The sequence below is a fragment of the Rhodamnia argentea genome, chromosome 7, assembly GCF_020921035.1.
Source record: "Rhodamnia argentea isolate NSW1041297 chromosome 7, ASM2092103v1, whole genome shotgun sequence".
Lineage (NCBI taxonomy): Eukaryota > Viridiplantae > Streptophyta > Magnoliopsida > Myrtales > Myrtaceae > Rhodamnia > Rhodamnia argentea.
In genome coordinates, this window is record NC_063156.1 from 23598951 (window position 1) to 23610959 (window position 12009).

The 12009-nt window shown below is 39.1% G+C and overlaps 1 protein-coding gene across 3 annotated transcripts; it reads right to left on the bottom strand.

Moving 5' to 3' along the window:
* Nucleotides 1-1652: 1652 nt before the first annotated feature.
* On the bottom strand, nt 1653-10830 carry LOC115734849 (2-oxoglutarate and iron-dependent oxygenase domain-containing protein CP2). Of its 3 annotated transcripts, none has more exons than XR_004014699.2 (10): nt 10237-10830; nt 9393-9440; nt 7807-7983; nt 7573-7723; nt 7365-7451; nt 4578-4702; nt 3510-3628; nt 2641-2752; nt 2277-2430; nt 1653-2141 (listed from the first exon to the last, which is right to left on the bottom strand). XR_004014699.2 is itself a non-coding variant. In XM_048281615.1 (10 exons), the coding sequence occupies exons 1-9, from the start codon at nt 10576-10578 to the stop codon at nt 2425-2427; spliced, it is 1167 nt and encodes a 388-aa protein (XP_048137572.1). In that variant the 5' UTR covers nt 10579-10830; the 3' UTR covers nt 1653-2141; nt 2385-2424. The 3 variants fall into 3 exon arrangements, 2 of the variants coding, with proteins under 2 accessions (XP_048137572.1, XP_030521671.2); XM_048281615.1 differs by having other exon boundaries at nt 2385-2430; XM_030665811.2 differs by lacking the exon at nt 2277-2430 and having other exon boundaries at nt 10237-10829.
* Nucleotides 10831-12009: the final 1179 nt, after the last annotated feature.

A 12009-nucleotide genomic window follows, 5' to 3' on the forward strand; every position in this document is an offset into this window, starting at 1 on the left:
CAAGATCCCGAAACCTACCTCAATGGACCCACGCGTGGGTGCCAAGGTCTGGGGCTCGGCCTTGATGGACCCGACCTCGAGCATCGGGGTCCTAGGCACAAGTGTGGTGATACTAGGCTCGACCTTGATGAACTGTGGGCTGGGGCTTAGCCTTGATTGACCTAAGCCTGGTATCTATGGACTAGGGCCCTAGGATGTCAAGCATTGGCATCGGGTTCTCGATCTAGGCTTCGGCCGACCCGAAATTGATGCCCATGTTCGTGCCTGAAAGCCGCAAGTCGAAATCCGGGCCCAAGAGCCCTCTGGTTGTGTCTAGCTACTCTCGCACAAGTCGTATTTGTCTATTTAGGGAAATTCCCTTGCCAAACGACGGAAAGTATTTTCCAATCAATTTTTTAGGTCTGACCTAAATATTGAAAAATATTGTCATTTTTCTAGAAAATCACTTCCCGAAAAATATTTTCAAGAAATGTCACATTTTTCGTGAAACAAACGGATGTCAAATGCACCAAAGATAAGTTTCGAAGCAAAGATGGTTGGCCCAAGTGATATGGTACAAACTCTCCACACACCATACCGCGATTCAAATCTCGTCTTAGTGCCCTTTCGTAAGTTATCTGCAAATCCACTATAAGTCTTTTTAGGCCTGTAATATACGCTGGCATTGACCTCCTAAACTTCTAAATACCCAAAAAGGGAAAAAAAAAGCATAAGTTTCAAATGGCTTTTTTTTTTTTTAAAGAAAGATTCAATTTATTAATCAAGATAATATTTGAGAGATACATAAAATACTTTCAAGCTCCCAAATAATCGTAGAGAAAGCAAATAACAAAGTATATTCGCCACCTAGAAGCACACTCTAATCCTCCAAAAATAGATCTAGCCAAATGGCTCGTTAGAAAGGCCATTTCCAAAACGGAAAAAGCCACACATAGAAAAAAAAGAAGCTATGATCGTCGTGACATATTTATTCTTTATTTTTTTTTTTGGACATCAAATGTCTCAAGCTATGCCTATGATGACACATTTACCCTAAACTTTTTATTATGACATAAAAAAACTCCAAACTTGTACCTATGTGACATATTTACCCTCTATCAAGGTTCCGTCAGATATGATTAAAAAAAGGTTTCGTCAAATAATTTTTCAATCAAAATGCCATCTTTTTTTTTTTTTTTACTTAAGCCACATGAATGTCATGTCAATACTATTTAATTTCCAACATCCATATAAGTATATTTTTAGCAATTCTCATTGAAAGATCTTTGACGGAGGGTAAATATGTCATACATATACAAGTTTGAATTCTTTGTGTCACAAAAAAAATTAATGGTAAATGGATCATAATGGGCAAATTTTGAGATTTTTGGTGACTTTTGCCCTTTCTAAAATACTAATCATATTTTTTGGTACCTTGAAATACGAAACTTTCTTCACGAGACGTTTAATTAAGCCACATAACTATTTATTAATGTATCTGCAAAGTACTTATCATACATATCAATGTTAAACAAATTTAATTTTGACGACATTAATCGAACATATTGATGTCATGAAGAAAGTCTCCGAACTTTCAAACCTCATCGCATAATGCTAGATGGAAACATGAAAAGAGAAACATCACAGAGCACGGAGAAAAACAAGAGATCAACTCAATGAATCGTCATCACATCAGTGGATCAAAAACATCCGACAAGAAACACTAGCAAAGGAAATAATGTACAGTTTGTCGCTGCTGCTATTCGATGTCAAAGGTGAAGAAAGTACAAAATTACAAAAGGAAATAAAAAGAAGATATAAGCAAGAACTCGTTAGAGATAGCAGATATACAACGTCCACCTAAAGGCTGCTAAATTTCCTTCAAGAAGAAAGATGAATGATATGTAGTCGGAGAGACGATAACTTCCCTTCGTTTTGCAAAAATTTCACCAGCCGACATACTTAGATAAATGCTCCCCTTATTTTACCAAATGCTTTACATACACTCATTCTGCATCACTGTGAAGTGCAAAGCAATTTTTAGCTTCTCCGAGCAGCAGCTACGGTGTCTCAAAGAAGCCCAGCTTCTTGAGAAAGAGCCCAAGCACAAATCTTTACGGATCAGGTCATGCCGTTGATTCTCCTTCCCTTCTAAGCAGCTCCTGCAGCAACAGGATAATAGAAAACCATAATCAACACACACTTCCAGATCCATGTAAACGTCAAGAGGGAGCATCACCAAGAGAGAATTAAAATCTTGGTGAGAAGGGCGGCCTGATTGAACGAAGCAAGCATACCATCAACCCTATTCACATTACTGATTTCTTTGATGCGCATAACTCAATAACATTGCAGAGGGATGATTGAGCTAGCGCATTAGATCTTCTACGACCTTTGGATCTAACTTTCTTTGTGAAGTCCAGGGCGCACGTAATAGGTCCCACATCAATGCTGAATTGAAAAGCTTTCAAGTATAGAAGTTTTAAGGATTAGGAACTAAGTGTTTCTTTCATATTCAAAAGAAGTTAAATCTTTTCCGTTAAGAGGGACTTAAACTTCAAGTGAATCCAACTGATTATTTGGGTGGACTCTGGAGCTGAATTTGCATTAGTTAGTTCCAGAAAATCAACCAAATGATAGCATTAATAACGGAATATTTACCGATCTGGTAGAAACTACTGATTGCTGTTGCCTCTCCTTTTTCTCACGCGAGCACTCTCCACACCAACTGGAAAAATCCTTTTGATACTTCTTCATCTCCCTAAATATTGAACTGTGCCAAGAAAACAAAGGGGTTGAGCAACATAGAGCAGACTCTGAATTCATACGCAGAAAAGGGTGAAGTGCCTGCACATTTTATGTGAGCTGACAAGATTCCAGCAGTTTTCTAATGCCCCAAACAGAGAATGAGAAATGAAAGGGACCGGTATCAGGAATATCCTTCCTTGACTGGCTCTCTACCAAATGTCCAACTTTCGCAACTGTCTGCCTAGCATTGTAATCACTCCCACAAGGAAAGCAAGTTGATGGATTATAGTATAGTATCCATGAGTCGATGTAGATGGAGAAATGGAAGGTAGCTATCAGCAGACCCTTAGCAGTCAGTCCAAACCTAATGATCTATTCAATTATCAATACCCCAGGAATGCACAATCTAAAACAAAATAACAGGGACCTTGCATGGATCAAGATGCAAGTGGAGAGGAGAGAGAGAAGAGGGGGGGGGAGGCGGGGGAGAGACACATTAAAAACCAGAGAATTGCCAGCTGCAACTGAACATGTACCAGAAGTGAACATTGACAACATCATAAACGATATTTATACGCCTCAAAACATTTTTGAAGAACTTATTATCAGTCTATACCACTTCATCATGTCACCCCCGTCAACAAAGATAGCTAAATGTTTCTAACTCTTCAAGTCTTCCATTACTATAATCTACCCTGCCCTTAAAGCAGTCCCACAAAGGAGAGAAACAATGAAATCCTCAACACACCAATGGTTCAACAAAACAAGGAAGTGAAAACTACCTTCTACACCACAGGAGTAGATTAATCCTGTGACCAGAAGTTGTGGCCCGAGCACCATGTCGGTGACGACCACGATGAAGCACTGCTCGCCCAGGTACATGGCTGAAGTCAAAAATCTCCTAATTCGAGAAACAAAGATTGCCAAGGAAGAGTATCAGTAGAAGGAGGAGGCGAGAAAATATCCAAGTGACGAACAAGGTATACATAACTTGCCAAAGTGAATGACGTTATCAATTAAAAACAAGCATAAAAGCCTAAATATCAGTGGACAGGGATGCATGTGCACATATGCAAGTAGGCATGCATACATGTCCATTGTATAAGTATCAAAGTGTGCAACAAGTCATGAAACAATGTGATTGGACTGGAAGAATCCCCACCTTTATACTTGACCCCACAAGCTTTACCAGCAAGCAATGGTGATGGATATTCATACTTTACCATATGCATCATGTGCTCATGGCTTTGTTCTAAAATTTACAAACTTAACATGCATCTCTGTGGAAATACAAAGTAAACAAAATCAAATGAAATGTACATAAAACTTAACTCTAAAATGATAAATCAATTCAACAATGTCTGATTACATTACAACCTACTTCTTATGCGATAATTAACCCAAGCAAAGGCATCAGGCTATGGTCTAAGTGTGTCTAGGTGATGTGGCCCATGGCTACTCAAGCTAAGATCATGACACAAAGCTAAATGTGATGTATTCAATTATCAATTGCTTGTCCACCTTATGTAATCCAAGGTTTGTGGTTAAAGCCATAGTGAAAAAAGTGCAATGCCAAGAACAGAAATGAAGAAACGTTTCACAGAGATCAAAAGACAAATTAAATGCAGATATATACTGATTGGCACATGTATCGTACAATTAGGAGGACAATACTATTCCACTGCCTCTGAAAAGAAAACTTTAGTTGCACAGCATAGCTGAATTAAACCATTAATAAATTAAGAGGAAGTAGGGCCTCTATCCTAAGCAAAGGCTTGTTTAATTTAAATATTAGATAACGAAATCCTGTTAGCATTCCACAAGTTGATTCATATTAACAAGTGATGTACCTCTGAATGGGTGCCAGTGTTCACATGCTTATCACACCGTGTACCCCGAAAAAACAGCTCTCCACCAGAAAATTGCTTTCCCAAGCACACATTTAGAGTTACTTCTGAGTCATCAACATGAAAACCTGCAAGTGTATAGGAAACTGAGAAAGTCAGTCATCCATGGGACAAAGTTTAAGCCTCAAAATTGCATATATGATGTATGATGATTTCCTGCAATTCGCCATGTCAATAAGTAGTACATTGCATACTTTCTTGAAACTTATCATATGAGCTACAAAGAATTGTTTTTCCGTAGTTCTCCAATCAGCACAAACAAGAACAATATACCAAAATCAAAATACTTGAGTCACTTGAGTTTGTATGTGTGCTTGCATGCAAGTATTTGGACCATGATATGCAAACTATATTACAGAGAATCAAATAAAGAAAGCAGAAATTGGAAAACAATTTCAAGGTGATTGAAGTCATCCATAAAAAGGAGCACGACTCCTGCGGGAATGATTTGGAAGATCCAAAACCAAAAATAGTGATATTTGCTAGCAACAACATAATGGAGGCAGGCAGTCAATCAATATAGATGGATCTATCCTAAGGTAGCGAAACTCCTTGTTGGGTAAGTTCTCATTGCTTCTATCAGGTATGAAATGGGAAGCCCTTCCAGTGTCCCTACTGGAAATGAGTTCAAATGGAAGAAAAAAATCTGTTGATAAATGAATTCTGATTTGTTTAGTTCTCCCAGGTCTTTCATGGCAAATTGATTCATTCCAATGACAATTGTTCAGTCTATCTGATAGAGGGCGAATAATAGGTACCCCCACCCTAGGCAGAGTTAGTGAGCAGGCAGAAAAATAGAAATAACAAAGAGCGAGAAAGAAATAGCAAAGAGTATTGAATGTGACAAGTTCCTGATGAATATTGCTTAAGAAATGGCTAGCCAGATGACTAGCAAAGAAGATTTCAGCACTAAACAGAGAAAACCAACCACTGTTCTAAAAGTGATAGCAAGATGCCTATAAACTTAACCAGTTGTAAATGACAAATACAATTAACTTCAGTCTTCAAGCCACCAAAACCACAAAGGTCTCACTTGCATTGATTTCTAAATTATGGCTACTACTTTTTTCTACAAGATCAGCTACCCAAGGACGATGAGTGGTACTCTTTTATGGAGATTGTGCTATAAGATACACATATTAAGCATAACTATATGAGGATAATAAAGGACAAAAGAAAACAACATCAACATCAACATTAACATCACCTTTATCCCAAACTAGTTGGGGTCGGTGGTCGATGAACCCAAAAATAAATAAAATAAAAGCAAGCCCGATTGAGGGAAAAGAAATAATTATATAAATATATAAAAATAAAAATATATAAATATGTATAGGGAAAAGGGACTAAAAAGGACAATCTGGAACATAGGAATTCTACCCCTCCACAATGCTAATAGGTTTCCTCCACTCCGTCCTAAGATAAACCGTACGCCAATCTATTTCCCACTTCATTAAATATTGTTTTACTACTTTCCCCAAGTAAGTTTCGGCCGACCTCTTCCTTTCTTCATGACTAAAATTCTTAGAAAGCCTTCTTGGGTTGTACAAAAGAATTTTGTCTCCATCTCCCTTAAATCTTCTCCTTTAAGCTAAATGTAATACCAAAGACGGGCATGAACCTCCAAACACTGACATTATCTAGGAAGCAGCACACAATTGCAAGTGCCAACAAAATGGAAGATCTACGACACATATGTGCGTCATATAACCCCCCAGTCATTAACTAAAGAAAGCAATTAGACAATACTTGAAAAGGCCAACCTGCACACATGTAATACTTCACAACTACTCCATCCCTTAACATTGTTGGGGGGAATATTCCTTTAAAGGGTGACTCCTAAAGGCTAAGCATTCGATTTAAAATGCCTGACCTCAGATACCTGACTTTTATTGAGCGCCATCCTTCAAACTAATAGTTTCTCATATTACCCGGTCAAATTAAAATCTCTAAATAACCCCAAACTCCACCGTGGCAATAGTGAAACACCGGAATAAGAAATCAACCAAATTGGAGAAACTTTTTCAGAACGTGGCTAAGCCACCAAACTCAACAATCAAATAGAAACCATAATAGAGTCTTCTAAGAATACATGAGTTGAACAATTTTGAGGAGCTATAATACTAAGCTTGCGAGCTCACAAGCTACAGCAATTTATCAGACTACTATAGTCTATATTTACTAAAGAAGCTCAACATTAAGCTTGCGAACTCACAAGCTACAGCAATTTATCAGACTACTATAGTCTATATTTACTAAAGAAGCTCAACATTAAGGTTGCGAACTCACAAGCTACCGCAATTTATCAGACTACTATACTCTATATTTACTAAAGAAGCTCAACATCCAAACTCGAATTGAGGGTGAGAAAAAAAAAACCCACTAATACATCAACTACTAATAGGAAATGCAAAAACTTAAGCAAAATTTTACCAGCAAAGTCATTATGCTTAACACACTTCTCAGACTGCAATAGCACATGCCTAACCATAATGACCAGAATATCGCATTTCATGAAAATATACATGGAAATAACAGTGCAACTTGAGAAAGCACTATCGATTTTGTGAAAAATCAACCAAATATATGATCATTCTACAGCCTGAAATCATCTATCCTCTACTAATATTTGAACGTTAAATAAATCATGACAACTCATAAAAGCACGTGAATGGACAACATTATTTTCCAGAGTAGCAGTGTCAAATGAATTGCTTAAACAGTACTCACCTAAGTCAACATCCCTATCTTTACCATACTCAACAACAAAGCCATGATGAGAATCAAGGGTCGATCCACCAACTTCAGGAAAGAATACTGCACAAAGTAATACTTCTCCCTCAGTAGCCCGCGGTAGGAAAGGAACCGGGGAAAGTATACAGAAAAGACGGTTTATAAACTCCTGAATGCTCCAGCAAGTATAATAGCACGGAATCACCTTTTGAAATAGGACGAACAAATCCCTCCAACAGTTTGTCCAACATTGTCTCTAGGCCAAAATCATCAAGCACAGCTCCATATTTATTCATGGTATTGGGCCTCATTATCCTAAATCTCACCTCATTTACCCAATCCTCAAAATTTTCCACCTACCCAGTCAAAGCACAAATCATAAGGCAAGAGGACAAGAAAATGCCAGTCGTTAAAAAGAATACATTGAATCAGAAGATACCTCAGAGAGCAACAATTCACAGAATCGCGGTTGAAACATCTCAAAGGTGAAGACACCAGGAGATGGTTCAGACATAATATTTCTAAAACTCTCCTCTGTACTTTCATTGATTGCTTTGAGAAATGTCGGGACAAAGAATGCTGAAGGGTGCATGCTGTATATGTCTCTATGTAAAGGCTGCAAAACAGAGGATGCACTTGTTTGAAAAGGCCTCAACCAAAAAGCAGGAAATGGAGAAAAATTACAGCAAAATCTTGGGCCTTTTCATCAAACCCCGGGAATCCAAAGTGACTATACAACCAGATGGACTAAGCACTTCAAGTAAAATCAAGAGAATTAAAAAGGGCACTCAAAACTAAATCAATAACTGAAAGATGGAAAAGGGCAAGGTGAGGAGATGGAAGGAACCAGACGCACTGTAATAAGACAAGTTTCCAAAGATCCAAAATCTCATACAATCTCAAACTTCAGGCATCTACATAATTTCCAACATATCCACCAAATCAAGCACAATAAAATCAACACTCAAATCCTTTCATTCTTTCCGAGAAAGAGTCATGAAAATTTGGCACTCAAGAACAGATCACTAACATCCCATAACCTCTATTTATATAGGGAAATTCCATCTAAATATAAGACATGGACCATAAGCCACATCAGTTCATTATCTTACAAAGAGAATATGACTTTTTTTGGCTCACTTTTAGGGTCTCTCTCCAATTCCACACACAGCTGCACCTTCAAACCCAATTGGAGCATCAATATGGCAAGGATGCCAGGCGAATTCAAGTTTTATGAGGGCAAACACCCTCACCTCATTCGCTCAGTTTCATTAGTTCTCCCAAACAACAGCATGTTCATTGATCTACAGAAGCAATCCACAGTCTAAATTGTTTCAGGCGAAGGGAAAAACAGAACGTCCTCCATAAAATAAGTCAAATGGCATCTATCGCAGATGAGTATCATAAACAGGGCAAGAGTCTGAACACTAGTAACACCTCCATAGAGCAGACATTTTACATAAATGGAGGTAATGCAATAATACAACTAGACTGAACAGCCAATGTGCTCAGGACAAGACATGAGAGTTACAAAATGAAGGCAACAGCAAAGGCAGTGGAGACCAAGTATCCAAATGGTAGGCTTTCATGTCATGGAGGTACAAAGTTTTCAAAGTAAATCATTAGTTAACAACTATGCCGAAGACAAATTAATGGAGTGTGGTGCATCTGAAAATTTTCTGCTTAATATGCCTCTAAAATTTCAATAGCTCCACAAGTCAAAAGTTTATCTCCATGATAAACATGGTATTGCAAATGAAACTATCATCTCATTCTCTTCTTCAGTTCAGACTGTGATCCCAATCACTAAGTTCTATAATGCCATTGCCTCTACACACCAAGTCCACAGCACCACCACAAAAAAGTAAAGACAGCAAAAAAAAAAAAACCATATATATATATCAAGTTTTCCTAATAGGAGCTCCAAATCAGCAACTTGAAGTTTGCCAAAAGAGGAAACTAGATTAGCGCAATATCTAAAAGAGGTGAAGTGTGACACTATCACTGAGATTGCTGGTGAGGTACCTGATAATTTGAGATTATCTTCTGCCTGTATTCTCTATGCCTTTGAGCCTGGTAGAGATATAGCAAAGCAACATAAAACCAGCTTCCTCAAGGACACATCAATAAAAATGGCATGGTCGTAAAACCTACTACCTCAAGTAATTACAAGTGACACATAGAACAGGAAACTACACCCTCGAACATCCACAAACATACAGAGATGCATGTTGAAACTGAAAAGGAGAGAAATATTGACAAATCCTAGGAACAGAGTATTCTTTTTTATTAATTGGTGGCACAGAGAATTTTACCCAGGCCCCAACTGAATGAGATATCGTCATTTGATGAGAGATGAACACAACCAAGCATTTGCACTCACAGTAATTGCTGCAACAACAGTTCAAAAAGAATATATTGAAGCAAAGTTTCCAACACTGTCTGGTTCAACACGGGCAATCAGGTCCAGACTAACAGTAAGTAAATATTCGAATATGGTGAGGATTGCTACAGAGAGAACGCAGAAGACCACACCCCACTGGGGTGACAAACTGAACATGCTGAGTCTGAGGGAAATTATAAACTTCGAGTCTGACAGATCTCTTCTAAAATCGAAGGGAAGTTAGTAAGGAAACGTACAAAGGGAACCCCAACTCACTCAAAAGGGCGAAGAAGATGAAGCGAGAAGGGCAAAACTAATATTCTCATAACTGATGAACCTCAAAGAGTCGCGTTCTCTGCTTCCGTAGAATTCAATGCATGAAGCCAAATTCGGTCGACTCAGTAGTGAAAAAGCGACGAGAGAAAAGGCAAAAGAAAAACCACAAAGCAGCATTGCACAGCAATGCAAAGCACGAATCGTACATACTCTGTTTCGCTCCCCGTGAGGCAAGTATTTGAGCAGAATCTCCCTCATGAACTTCACCTTGTCGTCCCTCGAGACCCCCAGCATGCTCGGCGGCAGGTACCGCTCCAGCGAGCTGAAGATCGCGGGGCTGAAGTCCAGCTGCAGGTCGTCGTAGCTGTCCGGCTTGTGGTCATTGTTAGGGTTCAGCCTGAGCCTCTGCTGGCTCGTCATCGCCACCGTCGCCACCGCCACCGGGGCCGCGACCGACGGAGCCGGCGGCCTGCTCGGATCTCCGCCGGGGACCGCGCCGTTGCCTCCTCCTCCGGTGGCCGGGAGGTCGCCGGAGCCTGCGTCGAGGGACATGGCCGCGTGTCCAGGAGGCGCTCGGAGGGCGGGCGATCAGGGCATCGAGAGGATGTGCGGCGATGATCTGCGAGATGTCGGGGAGGAACGGAGTCAGGGGTTCGGTGGTGCCACCGCCATTGGAGGGTTATGTGCTGGTTGATGGTGATGACCGGGGAGGTGAAAAAAATGGTGGCAGGTTAGGGTTTTTCCTTGTTGGTCCGCTCGGAATGGTATTTCCGATTCAGTTACTCTGCCTGTTTTCGAATGGAGGACAGACCGGGTCGACGCGCCGGGCGCTTGATTATCCGCCGCACGCGCGAGATGAGGGCTCTTTTCGGCCGTTCAGATGAAGCGCGTGTTCAGGAATCTCGGAAAGTGAGAGTGGTACGACGTTTTTCAGTTGGGGTCCCCACAAGTTAACGTTAGGTGCTGCATTAGGGCAAATTTGCCGAAAAGAGGTGATCTTCCTTCGTGGTGAAACAATTGTCCTTGGCGCACAGCCTCTCCGTTTGTATGATGGCCCACATTTTTTACAAAGATAAATCAACGAAAAAAATATCTTCACCAATTCACGTAAATAATTAATGAAAATATTTAGCGATAAATTACTGACGACAGTATAAATATTTTTTATTAATTTATTATTTAAAGAAATACAAGCGACAAATCTTAGAGAAAAAAAATTCTAAATCATTCATTTTTTGAATATCATCTCGACTTTTGAGTCCTTAATCATGATTTACTTCAAAAATCAATCCTCTTAAAAATTGTGGACTGTGCATTTTCGTCAATCGATGTTGTCAAAGCATTCTTTTTTTTCTTCTCTATGATACCCACAATTCACTAAGGTTTTATTCGTTTTTCGAATTTGTTCGTTTGGATTGTATAGTTTAGATAAAATGACCGATTTTTTTCAAGTGATCATCGGCGACCAACTCAAAAAATTTCTTGTGGGAAATTCTCTCATTTCTTAAACTCGATCCATTTTATATCATTTGTAAATGGAGAATTTGAGCTTGGTATTAATTATCGAAATATCCGCAATACCCGAATAAGTAATAGAGGAGAAATAAATCAGAATTCTTAAACTTATTGCGAAAGCATAATGAAATTTTAAAATTTGCAAATGTTATTATCAAGCGATATAATTCGTTCAATAAAATGATATTTGGTAGGTTAAATAAAAAGGAAAAGAACGGATTTAATGGGAAGAGGATTGGGGGCGTGGAATCGGAATCGGTATTGGTATCGCATTGAATAAAGGGTGAAAAGAAAAAGGAAAGAAAAATATAAAAAGTAAAAAAAAAAAATCAAATATAACAATATCCTATGGCATAACTTTTTGCCAAAATTTAAATCAACTGGACAAGAAGAAAGAAAACGAGGGAGAGAATCGAGCCGTTGGAATCGTGCCGTTGGAAATAGCGCGCGTACAGAACAAACCAGTTC